General features: G+C 35.3%; 2 protein-coding genes and 1 pseudogene across 2 annotated transcripts; 2 read left to right on the forward strand and 1 right to left on the reverse strand.

The window, feature by feature from the left end:
• The first annotated feature begins 385 nt into the window (after positions 1-385).
• On the forward strand, positions 386-2968 carry LOC140802885 (putative late blight resistance protein homolog R1A-3). Its single transcript, XM_073158505.1, has one exon. It carries the CDS (start codon positions 386-388, stop codon positions 2966-2968), a length of 2583 nt encoding a protein of 860 aa, XP_073014606.1.
• Positions 2969-4524: 1556 nt separating this feature from the next.
• On the reverse strand, positions 4525-8003 carry LOC140802886 (SWI/SNF complex subunit SWI3A-like; annotated as a pseudogene).
• Positions 8004-13497: 5494 nt separating this feature from the next.
• LOC140803375 (DEK domain-containing chromatin-associated protein 1-like) lies at positions 13498-20840 on the forward strand. Its single transcript, XM_073159237.1, has 12 exons — positions 13498-14206; positions 14924-14957; positions 15806-15885; positions 16010-16069; positions 17735-17845; positions 17920-18000; positions 18090-18161; positions 19097-19610; positions 19897-19994; positions 20080-20110; positions 20201-20366; positions 20469-20840. Exons 1-11 carry the CDS (start codon positions 13706-13708, stop codon positions 20356-20358), a joined length of 1740 nt encoding a protein of 579 aa, XP_073015338.1. The 5' UTR covers positions 13498-13705; the 3' UTR covers positions 20359-20366; positions 20469-20840.
• The last annotated feature ends 1112 nt before the right edge of the window (positions 20841-21952 follow it).

Raw genomic sequence — 21952 nt, forward strand, 5'->3', positions numbered from 1 at the left:
AACACTTGCTACACTTGTTTGGATACTCAAATATCATATATTGGTGTCTGATCTGAAATAGTTGATAATCAAATATCATAGATTAGTCTCACATATTTTGAGTACTTAAAAACATATACGAGTATGAAATCTAAAATATTTGATACTCAAATATCATATATTAATATCATATTTTTAATATTTTGTATCAATTTTGAGAAAAAATGCGGAGTCATATAATCCAAAAATATTTTTTTTTTATATAAATAAGAGAGTATAAACAGGTATTTTTCTTGACAGAAATTAAAGTATAGTATTGGACCTATCGGTAATTTATTGATCATTTCCCATTGATTACTAATTAAATTAATAAAAAGGTTAATCAAACCCATTGATCTTTGCTCCCATGGCCGCAGCTTATGCTGCACTTCTTTCCCTGGCTCGATCGCTTCGACAGATCTTGAATCTTGGACAACAATATGTCGATCCTCTTCACAGATTTAAAATCGTTTCTCTCCATGAAAAGGTTGAATCTTTCATCGCTTTTCTCGAAGATTATTCAGACAAGTATGGTGGGACACCTGATCTTGCGAGAGATGGAATCAGAAATGCCGCATATCACGCGCAAGATTTCATGGATTCTTACCTATGTTTGGTGTCAACAGGCGATGATTCGAGTTCGATTCATTGGCACAAGATGAGCTTAGACAGAGACTTAAACATCGCGTTTGAAAGGATTAGTTTCATCTGGGAAGAGGCAGCGAAGATGAAGAACAACCCAGCCGAAGATCTCCGGCTCCGACCCATTACTTATTCATCTCAAGCCGGCCAATTATCCACTGCCAAAAGCAGGGTTGTAGGATTCGAAGATGACTTGAACACAATCAAAGAACGGTTATACGAAGATTCAGCTGTGCTCCAAGTTATCCCGATTGTTGGGATGGGAGGAATCGGGAAGACCACACTAGCTAGAAAAGCTTACGAGGATTCACTCCGCGCCCATCAGTTTGACATCTGCGCATGGATTACAGTGTCTCAACAGTATCAAAGGAGACAGATTCTTTCGGGGCTTCTTCGCGACTTGAAAAAACCTGTTCTCGGACAACCTGGTCCGAGCGACGCTCAATTGGCAACACTTGTGTACCAAAATCTCAAAGGTAGGCGGTATCTCGTTGTGATCGATGATGTATGGAGTAACAAGGCTTGGGATGATGTGAAGATGCTATTTCCAGAAGATGGTATAAAAAGTCGGATTTTGTTAACTACTAGGCTATCAGATGTTGCCGTTCATGCAGGATCTTCAAATGCACCGTTTCACCAGATGAAACTTTTGAACGAAGATCAAAGTTGGAAACTACTCCGGGAAATGATTTTCGGACAAGAATCTTGTCCTCTCCAATTGGTAGAAATCGGAAAGAAGACTGCAAGAAATTGTAGGGGACTTCCTCTCACAATTGTGGTGGTCGCAGGATTACTTCTTTCTAAGGAAATCACAATGCAAGAATGGTGGGAAAATGTTTCGGAAAACATAAGTTCAACAGAACCAAGCATCGCGCTACATTGCTCCAACATACTATGCCTGAGTTATGATAGGTTACCTCTTAGACTGAAGCCATGTTTCCTCTATATTTCAGCTTTTTCAGAAGATTCTGAGATTCAAGCTTCTAAGCTAATCAAGTTGTGGGTTGCAGAGGGATTTCTTAAACCAAGCGATCAGTCTAAATGCTTGGAAGACGTGGGAGAACGGTTCTTGGAGGATCTTGTTAGAAGAAGCCTTATCTTAGTGATCGAAAAAGGGACGGATGGAAAAATCCAAACTATTGGAATCCATGATCTGTTGAGGGAAATTTGTATAGCAAAAGCTGAGGAAGAGGCGTTTCTACATCATGTCTCATCTATAAGGAATGACCAAATAGAAACCATAGAGGATCCAAATCGTCGCCTTAACATTCATTGCACGCAGAATCGCCAGGAATGGCGAATACTTGATTCAAGTGTACGTACAGTTCTACTCTTCCGCGATATGTATTGGGGACCAATATTATCTCTATGTTGTAGGCGAATCAGTGTTTTGCATATACCCCAAGTAACTTGGCCGAAGTTGGCAGAGGAAATCTCAACATTGGTCAATTTAAGGTACATTTCGTTTTCCTTCAACTATGCATCACGCCCCGATGCTGCCTCAATATCCAAACTTCCCAATCTCGAGACTATAATTGCTCATAATACCGACTTACGAGCATTGCAAGTACCTTATGAAATCTTGGAAATGCCAAAGCTAAGGCATCTGATCATGAACACCTCTTTCGTTTTATCGCGTCCCTCTAACACCGGAATCATTCACGAAAGTGATCTTCAAACACTTGAGACAGTGATCAATTTCAGATTTACTGAAGAGGCCATCAAAATGCTTGTGAATCTAAAGAAATTGATAGTTGAATTTCATGTGACCCGTGCTAAATGGGATGATTTGAATCTCGACAATCTTTTGCATCTAACAAACCTGGAAGAACTAAAAGTTTCTGTGTTCAAATTTCCTAATTTCTCAAAGATATGGAACCATTCTTTCCCAATAAGTCTTAAAAATTTAACTCTAGAAAATGTTCCGTTGCCTTGGGAAAATATGACCATAATTGGGTCTCTCCCAAATCTTCAAGTGCTCGAGATGATGCATATGGATGTTGAACAAGTTTCCGAGTGGACGCCGACGGAAGGCCAATTTTGTCTACTCAAATACTTTCGTTCTTCTTTAGACAATTTGGTGAGTTGGGAAGTGGAAAGAGAACACTTCCCACGCCTTGAAATCTTGTGTCTCAAAGGTGCACGATGGATTGATGAGATTCCTTGTGGCATAGGCGAAATAGATTCACTTCAACTCATCGAGTTATGGCATTGTCCGGTAACATTAGTAGATTCAGCGAAGCGAATTCAAGAGCAACAACATGACAATGGAAATGATGCCTTTGAAGTCCTTGTTCATGGATCGTGATGAATAAATAATGTTCGAACAACAATCAGAACAACGTTTGAAAGAGTAAATTGTAAGAATTGGATGAAAGATTTTTGCTTCACTCCAAGAAAGTAGTGGGATGGGGGTATACAGTCAGTTAATTGATACAATGAGCTGCTTTGCCAGTTTTTATATCTTTTTTAATCTAAATAATTGTTTCTGATTAATATTTTTTTATAAATCAATGTGTGTTTTTTTTTTTTTTTTTTTTTTTTTTTTTTTACAATTGAAAAATAATGCCCATAAACCAATTTTTAATAACCCTTATTGAAGTCCTACATGTGTAAAGTCACCAAATATTTTTAAGGCCCGTCATGTCATCTCTATTTGATCTGACTTCAAATGACATTGGAGGAAATAACTTTGTGGAATTTAAAGCTAAAGTTTTGAGCCTAAAATATTTATTTATGCCCAACTATGTCATTGTTGGTCCTTTAAATTAAGTACATCATGGGGGAGGCAATAGTGATAACTAGAATTAGCTAGCAAGTGCAGCACATTCTATTTTGCATTTGATTAGTCGTTTTTGTGGAAAAAATATTACAATCATTTAAATATTAATTTTAAATTTAGTCATTTTCTATTGGAAAGCTGATATGACGCTGAATATAGTTCACGTCAACACTCCGATGAAAAATGACTGTAATTGAAAAAAATACACTTTACTAGATTAAAAACGTGAATGGACTGATAACATGACTTAAAGATATAAAACATACAAGTTACGAGATAAAAAATGTAAATCTTCATAATAATATATTTGACGAACATATAAAAGGCTGTTAGCTCTTGAGCCTAATATCGGATACCGCCCTAAATACATGCCCACATACATTTGATGCACGACGTCATCAAAAGTATGTGAACCTTTATTCTCCATCTTTATATATGCCAAGCTTAAGAGGTACATTTCTTCGTGCAATTAAGCTGAATCCTCTCCCACAGCTAGATATTACTGGGAAAGAAAGATATGGCGCACATTAAGTGGGATTTAGTGGTAATATGCATTATATTTTGTGAAGTATTGACTGTGTGTCCAAGAAACGTGGAGGGTGCAATTGGGATTGATCTTAATCCATGCACACTGCCTCAATGCATTGCTGCATGTAGAAAATTGCTGAAGGGCAAGTATGTTGATGCAACATGTGCACTGGGATCGAAAGGAAAATACTGCATTTGCTTAGGATGACAGAAGATTTGAGTCTTCAACAGCGCTGCTTATTATCTTACATGATACATCAAGTATTCGTTTTCGACCTATTTTCATCAGCTGATAGGAGATTTCGCACATCTTCTTAGATGTCACCAGTGACAATTAAGCATTATGTTCATGTAAAAGATACATTTGCGTAGGTTTTCGATTATATATACTTGAGAATCCATTTGTCTTTCTTATCCATCCTGTCTTTTACTTCCTTGTCTAGTGGGGACATTAATTATCCTTGTGGTTTGGAGTGTTTTTTAGGCTGATTTCTTGTTTGTATCTTTGATATTTTTATATGTGATTATGGTACAATTTACACATACTACTGATATATGGCCAAATATTTTCCGACATAAATAATCCATAACAATTGTGATAAACAATACTGCAAAAAAAGCTGATTATTATGCCAATTTCAAACAGTATCATGTTGATACTTAGCAGAGGAAGGCTCCTTGGTTTTGTTTATGCCAGCACTACATATCCTTTGCAACAATTTTTTAGCCATTCCGGGACGAGAGATTCTTCGAGTTCCTGGATTCAGGCACCTTTTTCCATAATTGACTTCAGATCATCAAGATATTTCGTCTTGCGATGCACCTTCTTGAGCTGAATTCACATGAAAAGAATGTAAGCGAATGCTTATGGTATCCCGGAAAGCAAGAAATATAAATCGAAATCATCAAGCTATGATAAAATGGATGAATTTGAATTCCCAAAAACGTGGACCATCAAACCATATGAAATTTGATTCGTACAATAGCATCAAGAGATTATGAAGAAATAGGCCTATATCTTGTGAAACCAAGAAATCTCACCAAATCAATTAATCCTAAAAAAGTTACCTTTCTTAATTTTCCAGTAACAGGAAAAGTAACAACCTGGACATCCAGTACAGTGGCCATCAAAAGTTGGATTTCTCTCTCCTCTTGATCAGCCAGCAACTTGGCGTTTGCAGCAGCAGCAGCAGCAGCAAGTGCTGTTGCAGCTGCTCCCCTCGTTCTCAAACTTAAGGGTATTAGCTCTTCGTGGAAGATGCCTCCTCCAGAATTTCTGTGGATACACAATAATCAAATATTTAGCGACTCAGTGAGCCGAAGGCTATCGATACTCTACTTTCAAAAAGAGAAGGGGTAAAGTAAATCAACCCCCTTGTTGATTGATACGTCTGAACAACAACCTTCCTTTTAAAGATAAAAACTACAACCCCAATGTACAATAATGACTCAGTTTATCTTGGTTTATTTAGGGAAGGTGGTGACTAATAATATAGTGTATTTATGACTTCGACAGTTTTTTTAAACTTAAAACAAATATTATCTAAAAACATGAACTTCTTGTACCTGATTGATTGTTCCTTCCACCTTCAACTGAATGATCAACCTCAGATGCTCTGTAGTGAAAATAATTATTTGATCAGCTTAAGCAAATTCATACTTTTAAGGAGGTAATATTTCATTAATGAGTGCTAATACCACTTTTCTTCGGTAGTTTGGAGAGATGTTTTTGGGTCAACAAAATCATCATAATCCTCAAATATTCCTCTTGAACACTGGTTTTCATAACAAAGGGCTGTAACTGCAGCCTCAGCTGCAGAAGCCGTGATGTGTGGGCCCACCACGGTCGAAATATGAGCTACCTGATAAGAGTATATGTCGAAATCGAGGAGTGCAAACAATATCAACCAGTTGATAGCTGAAAATAAGTTTAAAAATGACATACTAGCAAATTTGTACTAGGCTGAAGCCTCCATTTGCACCGTGAACATTTTCCTTTTTTCAATATAAATTATTAAGGGGGCATTTTTTCTTTAATTAATTTTCTAGAATCAGATTTCCACAAGAACATCATTTTGAATGATGTGGTCGGAACACCAGCACATAATACACAACAAACACCAACAGGAAAATGTGAAATAAAGATCCAGACATAATTTATTTACTAACGGTTAATACTTCAAAAATATGAAATACAACTACGAACAGTCGATAAAAGTCCACACTAAAATTTCGTGTATTGTCTGTTTGGAAATTGCTAAAAAATAAATTGCTGATACAAAAAATCGAAGAATTCAAAAAGAATGAAGCATAAATACAGTAAACAAATAGACTACGATGACCTGTTACATCAAAGAACTGCAATAATCTGAAGTTAGTTCAGTGCGCAATCTTTTTGGTGCTGGACCTTCACTTTCAGCGGCCCGTTTTGAGGATCAACGTCCTTCAGCTCATCGCTCAGATTGCGTGCTTTCACAGATTCTTTCAATTCATCAGAAGCTAATCCTGCTTGTTTAGAATGACTATCGTCGTTCACAGTATCCAAAAATTTATTCTTTTTATCAGCAGCCCACCATAAGATTTCCAAATGGCAGTTGTATGAGTTTTGATATACAATCCAGTTTGCTTTTCACCCCAACATTCTTAGCAACAAGATCCCAATCATCTCCATGCTTAACCATGGATTCTAAAAGAAGTATGGTTTCTGCTTCAGTCCAGACAGATGCCTGATTTGCACTGCCATTCAGCTGGAAATAGTCAGCAGACATGTTTTTCTCATAATTACCACTTTTGAAGCATTTTTCACAAAGAATTAAGCCTCCGTCCAGATGTATGGAAATACTAAACACACAAACACTACGTTTCTTGAAATAACAAAAAATAAAGAAAAAAAAACAAAAGAAGCAATAAATACATATTATCAACAAAATATGATATTTCGCAGGCCGTTGAGCTTTCGCCGCGATATTTACACTTCAATTTCTATGTCAATGAAAATTAAAAACCAACATCATCAATGAAATAAAACATCAACATTACACATTAGCATCAATAGGGAACTGTTTCTATTACCTTTGTGTACTCATTGCGGGGAGAATCACAAGTCTCCTTACAGCTCCCACAAGTCAAGCCTTTCCACTTCTCCTGCTGCATCAATTCCCCGTAAACATCCGAATACGACACCAATGGTGGCCACTTGGATCCATTATCCCCCACGTCCCCAACAAAACTACCACCACAGACGGGGCAGGAGCGGTTTCCTCGAAGGCAATAACTTGTGTGAGACGATCTCACGGGTCGTATTTATGAGACGGATTTCTTATTTGAATCATCCATGAAAAAATATTACTTTTTATTCTAAAAATATTACTTTTTATCATGAATATAGATAGAGTTGACTCGTCATACAGAGAGTAAAATCCATGAAATCATGTCATATGAGACTCACTCTTCATCGAATTAGGAGCCGCCACAACTCTCACCCCATAAGGGGCTCCTCATTCCAGCTTCACCCTACCCCCTTCCAACTCTCCTCCTCCTCGCCCCCAAACGACGCCGTCTTACCATTCCCACCACCGAAATTCTCCCGCTCATTATCGTCAGCATCATCGAAATTGATGAGACCCCATTTCTCCAAAAAGGTAAAAACTTTGTGCAGGACGCTAACATCACCCACCAGCGACTTCCTCACCTCGGTGAACGTCAGTTTCCTGGAAGGGTCCTCTCTGTATTTTGAGATGATGAAATCCCTGTACTCTTTGTAGATCCTGGGAGATCTGGTGATCGTGCTCAAGTAAAAAAAACTCCCTCAGCGAAAATATCTCCACCTCGTGAATCTTTATCAAAGAAAACCAGCCTTCAAATCACCCAAAAAAAAATAAAAAGAAAAAGAAATCAGGGTAATGGCAAAAAGATTAAAGTACGAATATCAAATGATCGGGGGCTGACTAGAATAGCTTGGAATGGTGTAGAGCTCCAGCTCCTGTGAGCTTCTTTGCGGCCATCGAGATTGAACTTTTGTTATATTTATCATAAAAATAATAACTTTTTTATATAAAATAATTGTTGAAAATAAATGATTGGAATATTGAAAAATAATAGTTGAATATTTGAATGTTGAAAATAAGAGTTGTATAATTAGAAATTTGTGTGTGATGAGGTAGGTAATGATGTATTTTATTTTTTGGATTATGTGTAATGAGACTCTATAAATAGATCTCTTATTTGTGAAGAAAATCACAATTGAGTAGAGAGAAAAATATTATAAAGTGTGTAGTTTGATAAATTTTGAGAGTTTGAGATTTTTACTTTTTACCATAAATTTTTACTTTTTCACAATACGTTATCAGCACGAAGCTCTAAAAGTCCTACATACTTTTCCAAGCTCCAAACAGAAGAAAAAAGTAACAAAAGTAATAATATTTATTTTACTGTTATTTATTTATTGTGTATTTATTTAATATACAATATAATGTTATTATTAGAAATAATAAAAATAAATTTTTCATAAACTTGTTATAAATCCTGGCAGGATGTTAAGACGACATCCCACACTCCCGGTAAAGGATACGACAAGTATAAAAGCCTATAAGGTTTTTAAACAAAATAAATTATGACACTCATTATAATATTATGATATGATATACATAATTATTTAAACATATCTAATATTATATATACCATATTATTACCATAAAATTATACAAATACATATCTTTATTTTTTTGTACACCAACGGTCATAAATAGTAAAAAAAAAACGGCTAGTTTTTGCCCTATAAATATGATCTCACAAACACATTCAATCACTCCAACTTTCTCTTCTTCTCTAAAAATTATTCATCATCAATTTTTTCGAAGAAAAAAGAAGATGGCTTTTTCAAGGATATTTTTAATTATTTTGGTTATCATACTCACGAGTCTTGTATTTATCGGAGAATATCCTCCTCGTGCGTTTTCTTTATTTTTACAAATACTTGTATTTGTTGTTTATCCGTTACTTTGTATTGCAATATTTATTAACTAATAAAATGCATCGTAATTTTTTTTAGTACCACCATGTCAAATTTAACAAAGCTCGAATTTGTTGCGCTCGACATCAGGGGAAATAATTATATGCCATGGACTCTAGATGTAGAAATGCATCTTGAGTCATTGGGTCTAAGCGAGACCATTAAAGAAAATGGCATATGCACGTCACAAGAAAAGGCAAGAGCCATGATATTTTTGCGTCGACATCTCGACATGATATTTACATCTGTTTCATTAATTCGCATCAGACCAAGGGCATATCATAAATACTCCCCATTACAGCTTGCATTTGGTAAAGAACCAGACATTTCTCATCTGAGAATTTTTGGATGTATGGTGTATGTGCCTATTGCACCACCACAACGAAAGAAAATGGGACCTCAAAGAAAGGTTGGAATTTATATCGGTTATGATAGTCCATCAATCATTCGATATCTTGAGCCTCAGACAGGCGACGTGTTCACAGCACGTTTTGCTGGTTGTCATTTTAATGAGGAAATCTTCCCAATGTTAGGGGGAGAACAGAAACATACCGAAAAGGAAATTACATGGTATGTATCATCATTGTTACATCTGGATCCAAGAACAAAACAATGTGAAAAAGATGTACAACAAATTGTACACTTGCAAAGAATAGCAAATCAAATATCAGATGCATTTGCAGACACAAAAGGGATAACTAAATCATATATACATGCTGCAAATGCCACTGCTCGAATTGAAATTCCAAAGAAACAAATGGAAGATACTCATGATGTCATTAAACGCCTGAAGCGTGGAAGGCCAGTCGGTTCTAAGGATAAAAATCCTCGAAAAAGAAAATTCATAGAAAAACACGATGATCACAAAATAAAGAATGATGTTTCTGAAGAAACACATGATGATCACAAAATAGAGAATGGTGTTCCTGAAGAAACACGTGATGATGAAAATGTTCTGTCAGAACCAAAAACTGACGAGAATCATGAAATCTCTATCAATTACATTAATACTGGAAAAATATGGAACCGAAAAGATATAGATGAAATTGATGATATATTTTCTTATAATGTGGCAATCGACATCATAAATGATAACGAAGATCATGAACCAAAATCTTTTGGTGAATGTAAAAATCGACAAGATTGGATAAAATGGAAAAATGTCATCCATGTTGAATTAGATTCGCTAAATAAACGTAATGTTTTTGGACCTATAGTCCTTACACCTGAAGGTGTAAAACCTGTTGGATACAAATAGGTTTTTATTCGAAAGCGAAATGAGAAAAATGAAATAGTAAGATATAAAGCTCGACTTGTTGCACAAAGTTTTTCTCAAAGGCCTGGAATTGATTATGAAGAAACGTATTCTCCTGTGATGGATGCAATTACGTTTCGGTATTTGATTAGCTTGGCGATATCTGAAAATTTAGAAATGTGTCTTATGGATGTTGTTACAGCATACTTATATGGATCACTTGATAGTAATATATATATGAAAATTCCTGAAGGATTTAAGATGCTTGAAGCACAAAGTTCAAAACCCAGAGAATGTTATTCTGTGAAATTACAAAGATCATTATATGGGTTAAAACAATCCGGTCGAATGTAGTATAATCGACTAAGTGATCACTTGATGAAAAAGGGATATGTAAATAATTCAATATGCCCTTGTGTTTTCATTAAGAAAACAACATCCGGATGCATAATTATTGCTGTATATGTTGATGATTTAAACATCATTGGAACGAATAAGGAAATTCAAGAAGTTGTGTCATACTTGAAGGAAGAATTTGAAATGAAGGATCTTGGAAAAACCAAGTATTGTCTGGGTTTACAAATTGAACAAAAAAAATGTGAAATGTTTGTTCACCAGACAAATTATACAGAAAAGATCCTTAAACGTTTTAATATGGATAAATCAAATCTTTTAAGTACTCCAATGGTTGTTAGATCATTAAACATAGAAAAAGATCCATTCCGACCATGTGAAGAAGATGAAGATATTATTGGTCCAGAAGTACCATATCTAAGTGTCATCGGTGCCCTTATATACCTTACAAATTGTACAAGGCCTGATATATCTTTTGCCGTGAATCTGTTGGCAATATTTAGCACATATCCAACAAAGAGACATTGGAACGGAATTAAACATATATTCCGTTATCTACGAAGAACGACAGACTTGGGACTTTTGTATTCAAAAGAAGCTAATCCAAGTATAATTGGTTATGCTGATGCTGGATACTTATCTGATCCACACAAGGCACGTTCCCAAACTGGATATGTATTTACTCGTGGAGGCACTGCAATATCTTGGCGTTCACAGAAACAAACGCTCGTAACAACTTCATCAAATCATGCCAAGATTATTGCACTACATGAAGCAAGTCGTGAATGTGTGTGGTTAAAATCAATGACCCAACATATCCAAATTTCATGCGGATTATCATTCGATGAGAAGCCTGTGATACTATATGAAGATAATGCTGCATGTGTTGCTCAAATGAAAGAAGGATACATAAAAAGCGACAGAACTAAACATATTCCTCCTAAGTTCTTCGCATTCACCAAGGAGCTTGAGAAAAATAAATGTATTGATGTTCGTCACATTCAATCAAGTGAGAACTCATCAGATCTCTTCACAAAGGCACTTCCTACGTCAATATTCAGAAAGCACATATATAATATTGGGATGCACAATCTACGAAATTTGTGAAGAATTGTTCATGTCAACATCAGGGGGAGTTTACGTGACTGCACTCTTTTTCCCTTACTATGGTTTTTATCCCAATGGGTTTTTCCAAGTAAGGTTTTTAACGAGGCAGTACAAAACACGTAATGAAGACATCATCGTATCATGATCATTATCACATGAGGGGGTGTTGAAAATAAATGATTTGAATATTGAAAAGTAATAGTTGAATATTTGAATGTTGAAAATAAGAGTTGTAAAATTAGAAATTTGTGTGTGATGATGTAGGTAATGATGTATTTTATTTTTTGGATTATGTGTAATGAAACTCTATAAATAGATCTCTCATTTGTGAAGAAAATCACAATTGAGTAGAGAAAAAAATATTATAAAGTGTGTAGTTTGGTAAATTTTGAGAGTTTGAGATTTTTACTTTTTTCCATAAATTTTTTTTTCACAACAATAATAAATTTTTTTGAATGATTTAAATAAAATATTTATTTAATAAAATTGATGTAAATTTTTTGTATTATAAGATTTATTTTTATTACATCGGTCTTATCTAAATAAATTTTTTTTGTATAACTAAAATTATAAAGAAGTTGAAGTTTAATTTTAAATTATTTTTTTAACTTCTAATTTTATCCAAATATTCATTTTGAAAAAAATAAAAGATTTTATATTGAACACACTTTTCATTTATTTTAAAAATAATCTCATTGTTTTTTTTCAAAAAAACAAACGTATATATTTTTTATGATTCAATATTTATGATGAATATCGAATTACAGTTAAGATTTCCATTTTACGAGTTTGGAGACAATTTTATTGTTTTAATATATTTGATTGATATGATTATACATTTATCGCTACTAATTTATTAATTATACTCAATTTTAAAATTTTTAATATTGCAGATGTTTAAAATGAATATATCAATCCAAGAATCTACAAGACATAAAGCTTACTAAAATTATTAATAAGTTGAATCATGAATGCGTCTCATAAGAGATCGTCTCACGGGTGTTCATATGTGAGACGGGTCAACCATACCGATATTCATAATAAAAAATGGCAAAAACTTATGTGATCAGTCTCATGGGTCGTATTTGTGAGACGGATCTCTTATTTGGGTCATTCATGAAAAAATATTACTTTTTATGCTAAGAGTATACTTTTTATTGTGAATATGGGTAGGGTTGACCCGTGTCACAGATTAAGATCTGTGAGACGGTCTCACATGAGACTCCCTCATGAAAAGTAATACTCTTAGCATAAAAAATAATGACAAAAACTTGTGTGAGACGGTCTCACGAGTCGTATTTGTGAGACAGATATCTTATTTGGATCATACATGAAAAAAATATTACTTTTTATTGTGAATATCGGTAGGGTTGACATGTCTCACAGATAAGATCCTTGAGAAAGTCTCACATGAGACCACTGATTCAAATAAGAGTTCTGTCTCACAAATATGACATGTGAGACCGTTTTACTCAAGTTTTTGTCTAATAAATTAATATATTATTAATTTTTTTAAAAAATCAAACATATTTTACCCTTATATTATTAAAAAATTAATTATTTGTCAGATAAAATATTTTATGTCTGATTTTTAAAAATATAAGATCTAATATACTACTAATTTACATAAATTATTATTTTTTTGTTTTTAATCCCATCAATATGAAATTATTTTTTTCCAAAATCAAATATTTTATAAATTATTTAAAAAATGTCCATATAATTAATTCAAGTAATTGTTGTAAAATAATGAGTGCAATAAAAAATATAACTATTTCTTTAAAAAAGAAAAGAGTAATTTTCACCCAAAATGTTCAAACTGCGTATAGCTCCATTCATGCCCGCCTTTTGGTCCCGAATAATTTACCCTAAATCCTTCAATTGCAACTCATTTAACTGAAGAATCGAGCCGCAAACTCCCTTAAATCTTGTCAGGTGAGATTTGTCCGCACATTCTCCCATAACAGGCGATTAGGGTTTTAGGTGGTGGTTGAATTTTTGCTGATTTATGGATTCGGAGAAGGAAACCATGGAAGAGGGCAGGGTTCATGAAGGGGAGAAGGATGCGGCTGAAGTTGAAGTAAAGGCCGATGTTAAGGAGGACTCCCATGAAGTAGGTGCTGAAAAGTTGGGAGAAAAGGAGGATAATGGAGATAAAGAAGAGGTAAATGAAAAAACCGTGGAAATGGTTGAGGAAAAGGAAGAAGGTGAAGGAAATGTTGTGGAGGAAGAGCGGGTGAAAGTGGAAGAGCTGGGAAAAGGCGGTGAAGAAGAAGGGAGTGGCGAGGAAGAAGAAGATAAAGGAGAAGGGAAAGAAGAACCGATGGTGGAGACGGGAGATTCAAAGAAGGGCTCGAAAACAGGTAAAAGCAGAAGTGGGAAAGCAGAATTATCATCTCCGAGGACACCAGGAATTGAGAGACCAACAAGGGAAAGGAAAACAGTGGATAGATATGTGGTGAACGCTACTGTGAGGGGCTCTGCCACCAAGCTGGTGGCCATTGAGAAGGTACCTTTCAACCTAGAAATCATAGTGTCGCCGAGAGCTTACAGTTTTCATTCAGATACACTTTTTGTTATTATTTGTTGGGAAATTTGGTATGTGCATCGGAGAAAGAAGTCTTGAGACGGGGAATAGTTGTTAACTATGCAATTTTAAGAGAGTGAATTATGTATATTCTGTAATAATGTGAGTGGAGAGATGACAAACAACGTGTAAAGTGGATTGAAGAAAGATTGTATATTTAGAAGGTTCCTCTGCCTATGATGCAGATAGGAAGGGTTTATGAGACGCTTTTATAGATATATGAAATTCAGTTTTGAGTTTTAGACGTGCTCTGTTGTGACTTGGGAAATTACAAGGCTGTGTATATATTATGCTTCTGAGGGTAAATGGAGGTAGACGAGAAACATGAGGAAAAACTCTTTCTTTTAGTTAAGATAACTTCCATGGTAACAGTGAAGTACTCCGCTCTGTATGAATGGAATTGAATTTAGTATGACTAAGGCAATGTGCAAGAAATTTTGAGGGAAATATTCAATCAAAAGCTTTTACTCCTTACTTAGATTTGCATTCGGTACTCTTATATTTGCCAAAGATTAGGGAGAATGCATAGAAAACTTGTATAAATAAGCTTTAAAGAAGCTCCTTAATATTTGATATTTGCTTGAGAGAGGAGGTATGGAAATATTATCTGTACTTACATCATTGATTCTATGCCAACAGGGTCAAGGTACAAAGCTTAAAGACATCCCAAATGGTATGATATTATTTTTCCAGCTGAATTTAAAATTACTTAGGGTTTTAAAGTGAAAATACAGATACTGCCCCAGATTATTTGTTTTAGGGCATCGTGATTGCTGTTTGTTATGATTCTGCCGACTTTCTTTAGTTTCCTTTACAAGATTATGATTTATTCAATGTTTCTCTTTGCTTTGGGATGGTTTTATGATAGTCTGCTGGAGGGATGCTTAGAAGTTTGTAACATTGGTTTCCGTTTTAAATATAGAACTTAGTTTACTGTTTGGACATGCTTTTTTATTTTATTTAGCCTCATCTTGCAATTTTTGTTCAATTACAAGTGTCTTAATGTTTTGATATTAGTTTGTGATTTGGACGATGATCTGGCCCAACTGTTCTTGCTGAGCTGATGAAGTTTAGCTTGTAGTTGTTGGTGATTGGTCATTGCAAAACAAAAATTTGATTTGTTTGTCATTGCATTATAACCACTTTAATTAAAAAAAGATGTCCCAGGATATGTTTTAGACAAATGTTTCAATGAATATTTTGTCAAAATACAGGGCGAAAAACTAGAAAATTGATTCCGCTAAATGCGTGAACTCAAAGTTCTGTACAGACTACAGTCATCTGAAGTTATATAATAAAGTTACCTCTTCTTTCTACTAACAAAAACCACCTGATTAACTCAAACATAGCATTCACGCAGCTGGAAACATAACTTTAAACGAACCAGTGAAACAGCACTGGGCGTAGGGCGCCATCTCAACACATTCTACCTTGCTGGTTTCTGTCTTTATATCTGTGCTAATATTGGATGATATTGTTATTGTTGGACTATCTTGTTAACTATGTTATGAATTGTTTCAGTGGCTTTCAAGTTGTCTAAGAGAAAAGCTGATGAGAACCTACAGCTTCTTCACACCATTCTTTTTGGAAAAAAAGCAAAGGTTTCCTTTTTCTATGTCAAATATTTATGTTCTGTCATTTTATTTCATCGTTTTCATGTTTAGGTTTTTCCTAGTTAACTTCTTCCATTGATGTGGATATTGATCACTGCATGCTTTGTTACAGGTGCAAACTATGAAGAAAAATATAGGCCTCTTTTCTGGTTTTGTGTGGATTGAAAATGAGGTATGTTTTTCTTTCCTTTGCTGTTATTTTGTGTCACATCCTTGGTGTTTGAATGTGAGTACTAATGTAACGCCCTTACCCGAGCCACTACTAAACAGACTAATAAACATGCAACATTAAACTTAATACCAACAATTAAACAGCGGAAACCAAATACTTAATCATCTTACAACCCAAATGAAAACAAAGCAATAACGACAGTCTTAAACATTAATACAACCATAACAAATACAAAACATAACCCTGAACGAGAAAACGATAAACCACAGAAAACCTCCACTGGATCACCACCGAAAACCCAACTGTTCTAGCCACTGCCCTGGTCGTCCGAACCGTCCAACCTAAGACCTGCCCCGTGAAATGGGGTGCCCAAGATGAAAACAAGGACGTGAGCGACAATCGCCCAATACGAGAATGTACGAGTATACAAACTGATATGATGCATGTAAAATGCAATATGCTCGGATATCAAGGATCAAGTCAAGAATCTCATTCTCAGTCTAGAGGCGCCTGAGTGTGTAGTCTCTGATCTGCCCTAGGCATGTTTTGGCTCCCACACTCATCATCAAGACGTGGACCTGCAATGTCCAGGTCATCAGAGCTCGCGGGTCCCGTCGGACACTGTAGCTCTCGATGCCCCATCGTCCACAATACAGAATAGGGCTGAGCGGCCCCAACAAACGAGGTATATCTCAAAAGATATCAGGCTCAACATGATATGTCATGCATAATATGTCAAAGCAGTAAAACATGTATCATGCAACAGATAAATATGCAGCATATAAGTGTGTATACTACGCTTGGATATCTCAGTCAGTACATCACGTACCTCACTAAAACAATCTGACAGAAAGCTCTGAACCTAGACAATACCAACATAATGAAATCACTAACAAACCAGATCAAACATGCTACAAAGATCTCCCTATGATCCTTAAATCACTATCTAAGGATTTAGGATTATACCTGCGTCCGTCGTCAGCCCGCTGATGATGTCTCGATCTCAGTTCACCGACCCTCCTCGAGTCGACACTAGCTCCGAAACTTCCCGACACCAAAGTGCCCTAGAAACTGACTAGAAACTATGGTAAAACTAGCACTTTCTCTGAAGAATGCGGTGAAGGAAACAAAAGAATCGGCTTCCATTTATAGGCTGCATCCGGACTATTTCAGAAAATCCGAACCAATCTTATCTGCCACGTATCGGAATCTCATTGGTCTAGTTGGATTTCTCGAGATAATGTAATCCGAAGTAGGTCGGGTTATCCATTTAAAATTCGGTGGATACCAACAACTTGATCCCGAATTATTAATCCTTAATAATACTTAAATTAACAACTCATTAATTATCTCTTAATTAATATTTCATTCAAAATAAGAATTCGGGTCATTACAACTAAGTTCTAGAGGAAGGGAACATAGATGTAATATTTGGCCTATTATTTCCAGAAAGATGTGGCCACATTTTAAAATGACAGGTCATGCTTTGTAGTCAAAGAAGAAAAAATATATTCTTTTATGTTTTTCAGGAAGATGTGAATATGTTTTTTCAAATTATATAGCGCAAGTGTATTGTCCCCTGGGTGGTGCCATGTTATTGGACCGAGTCATAAATAATTTGTGCATCATCTATTAACTCAAATTTATGATGGGTGTGTTTAACAGGAAAAGCAGAGGGCTAAAATTAAAGATAGGCTTGACAAATGTGTGAAAGAAAAATTGTTGGATTTTTGTGATGTCCTTAATATTCCTGTCTCCAAAGCTACTGTAAAGAAGGTAATCTCCTTATTTGATTTTGTTTGACATCATAAATGTTCGCTTGTTTGATCATATCCAGTTGTGTTTTCCAGGAAGAACTCTCTGTGAAGTTAGTAGAATTTTTGGAATCTCCTCATGCTACAACAGATATCTTACTCGCTGAGAAGGATAAGGTAAGACTTATCTTATTTTTGTGTTTGTTGATGGATTCAATTGAGCAGCTATATGATATTTCTTCTTTCTTTCACACGAATCTCTGAAGAGTAAGAAGCGAAAGAGTAGGAATTCCGCAAGCAAAAGTTCTGCTGACACGGCCGCTGGAAAATCTAAAAAGGTTAGGTCTTAAATAATTATACTTTGCAGGGAAAGTATGCTAAATTATATTTTGGAATGCAAAGGAAAGATTTAATCTGACCAGACGATGGACTTATGTTAAACCATTTGCAATGCACTGTGCTTCAATTGATCAATTTAATCTTATGCGTGGTGTTATCTATTCTGGGTATTAGTTAAATGCGTAGTGTTATCTATCCTAGGTATCTGTTTTCATTGTTTCTGAGTACATTCCAAACATGTATTAGTATATGCATTTTAAGGCTGAGTCGGTTTCTACTGCTCGGATATGGTTTTTGCCACACCACAGGTACCTGCATTAACTCTCTTCTCGCTGTATTGGTGTTTCTTTTTTTTTTCTTTTTGTTTTTCGTTAGTTACAACATAACTCGCAGCTCTAATAATAACTCTGGATTATGATGTGAGGTCACCATCATATGAGGAGTCTGATATAGCATTTAATGCTTTAGTGCCATGAGACCGTCAATCGAAAAAAAAATTATGGTTGCTAAATCATCTATAACCCACTAGTTTTTCTTTTTCTCTGTTGTTTTTTAATTTTTATTTTATTTTTGATGTCTTGACTTTAGATCTAATCTGTTATGTCGTTTGGGGATACCGATGGTGAATGGTTTCTATCAAATTTCAGAACGGCGAATGCAATTTTCTTTTTTGGTTTTCTGCGATGGTTCCATTATTGGGCTAGCAAAGCTGCTAGACTGGCAAGTTAAATAGCCAGTTACATGGACCTATTTTTTGCATTTGAACCTTAAAACCATGGCAACCCCTGTGGGACAAGTATATATAAATGCAGTATGTGATTGTGAAATGGGTTTGTCATTGGCTTGCCATGGGGTAGAGTCTTATGTTTCTTCCATAACAGTTACCGGTATTTGCTTTCACTTTCTAATGACATTTGGTCTTATCTGCGTTTAGAAACCAAAATCGGACTCTGAATCTGGGAAAAAGGGAGAGCATTCAAGTGAGGAACGAGATGATGTTAAAAGTGAGCATTCACTAAGTGAAGATGACCAGGACGATGATGACACTGTCTCTGGAGCAGATAGTGACAAGGAGACAATCAATCCAGAGGAAGAAGATGAAGAACAAGATGAACCCAAGAAGCAGATGCTTCCTGAGAAGAGTTCTTCGAAGACAAGCGCCAAAAAGGATTCTGGAAGTAGGATTGATAAGAAGTCCAAAGCAGCTGGCAAACAAAGCTCGGCCAAAGCGCCAGACACCCCTGGCAATTCTACCAAAACATCTTCCAGTTCTAAATCAAAGAAACGTGTCTCTGAAGCTGAATCCAAAAGTGAATTAAGGACACCCCCGACTAAGAAACGAAATGGTGATAAGCAGCGAGAGGAAACAAGTACATCTCCAAAGGATACATCTTCAAGCAAGAAAAGGGCAAGCAAGTCTTCTGCCAAAGTGGTGGAGAAGGATCGAGGTGTTGCATATTTACTAGACTCAAGTTGTAGGAAACGATACCTGGTGCTATTCTTAGTTATTAAAACAAAATCAATTATCACCCATGTCCACATCGCAAATAATGGTGAAAAAATTCTTCAATTGGGCTTTAACATGTTGTCAGATGCTTCGGATTGAAATAGTTAAATGTTTCTTGATACGGTTTGATATTGTGTTTTCAGAGATGCCTGATTCAGCTTTCCAAAGAATTTATTTCAAGGTCTTATATTCATTAATCGAGTTTTTCTTACTTTCTTTTATGATAGGTAAAAAGGAAAGCAGCAGAAATGCGAAGAAAGAACCCACTAAAGAAGAAATGCACGCGGTGGTAACAAATATACTGAAGGAAGTAGATTTCAACACCGTAAGTTGTACTTACAATTTCGTAGTGTTGGCTATGATGAATCTTTTATATCTCATTTACATGTTTGCTATAATCTGAAATGCAGGCTACATTATCTGACATTCTCAAACAACTCGGTATGCCATCCTTTATCCCCGTAATTCATTTCTACTACATTAAGACCATCTTAATCTTGTTGATGTTAACCATTTGGAATGTCACATCAGGAAATCACTTTGGGATAGACCTGATGCATAGGAAATCAGAAATTAAAGAAATAATCACGGAAGTCATAAATAACATGTCCGATGATGAAGATGAAGATGAAGAGGCGGCTGAATCTGGAGACGATTTAGGAAATGAGAACAAGAACAACAAGGCGTAAATTAGCAGGCAAAAAACCTCTCCCCTGGCGGTTTTAGTCACAATGAACTCTCTTTTTTTTCAACCTTCTTTTTGAATTTTGTCTATAATCGATTGTTTCACCTTTTGCAGGTTACCTCTTGCCCATAAATCCATTAGACTCTGTATCTTAAAGATGCAGCTCGTTTTAGATGTTGCATTAGCCTTCAGGTTCTCTCTTGTCCCTTTTTGAAGTACCGCATAGTTCTTAACTTTATGAAATTTAGTTCATATATATCTATAGGCTAATTAATATGCAGAACATACATGTTTTGTAATTAATACATCCAGCATCCTTAGAAGTTGTAGCTTAATTATGTTATTCCCGAGAAATTGTAGGGCGAGCATACGGAGCCAAACATAGTGTATTGCACTTGATATTTTGTTTCCACAATTTTTTTCTGTTATGCATTTTGTATGATTAATATTTAATACATTTAGTAAAATTTGCAAAATAACTGTTTACATAGTAATGAAAATAACTTTTTGTTAATTATCGCTAGTATATTTGTTGTCTGTGTGCTGATGACGTTACCAAAAAGTCAGAGGAAGAACATTTTTTTTATGTGATGTAACGTATGGAGCAACATAAAAAACACACGGGATTTTTTTATAATAACTGGATGTATATTTTGGATAGTGTCCTAAAGATAGGTCGAATAAATCTTATTTCTTCTCAAGTTAGTATAATGTTTTCTAAGTTCAAGAAGTTTCTTTAATTTTATGGTCATGACTTTTAACTCGTAGATCATTAATCTTTCAGTATTTCTTTCTTCACTTGCTTTAAATATAGATTCTCCGACTTGATTCCAAACAAACCACCCAAATCTTCAGAATTTATCTTACTTGTTTGGCTTTGGCATTCAAGCGCCGCCTCTCGGAGAATTCGGCTTTAGTTACTTGTAAAATCTTTAAAAAATAGAGTGATATAGAAAGCGAAGACAGTTGGAATGGAAGACAGGCCCCTCAACCGATATATTCTTGGAAAAATTCTTACCTATAAACTTTTAAAAAAATTAAAGTTTGACCTCTTAAATTTGTAGGGTTGCCTCACCGTAGCCCATTTCTGGCTTCACATTCCTCTCATAAAAGTTCTTGCCTACCAATTGACGAGTGAATGTCCCAAATATCGTGTTAGTATACGATCGTCGACATAATGTTTATTATCTTTACTATCGATAAAAAGGTTCTGTCGATGCTACTTGTGGGGGCAGTGTCCCACAGGATCTGGGCCGTTGATTTTAAAAAATTTGGTGGATCCCGCATATATGTGGTTAAAATTGGGCCTTTGATCTTCTCATGGAGACAGTGTTCCATAAAGTAGGGTGAAATATTCCCCATAAAAGGGGAGTTCCGAATTCATAGCTGGCATAAGAGCAGTCTTTGTTAAATCGCAATGCATTTGTGATTGTCCTATTCTATCCTTACCTGACAATGCCAATTGGGAAGCAAATTGATGGTTTTGTTCATCTAATCTATAAATAAATATATAAATATTTAATACAGAAGTTTTCGTTTGTTTTGTGAGATAAAATTATGAAAGATATATAGATATAAAATATAAATTCTAAATGACC

The sequence above is a fragment of the Primulina eburnea genome, chromosome 10 (genome assembly GCF_022965805.1).
Source record: "Primulina eburnea isolate SZY01 chromosome 10, ASM2296580v1, whole genome shotgun sequence".
Taxonomy (NCBI): domain Eukaryota; kingdom Viridiplantae; phylum Streptophyta; class Magnoliopsida; order Lamiales; family Gesneriaceae; genus Primulina; species Primulina eburnea.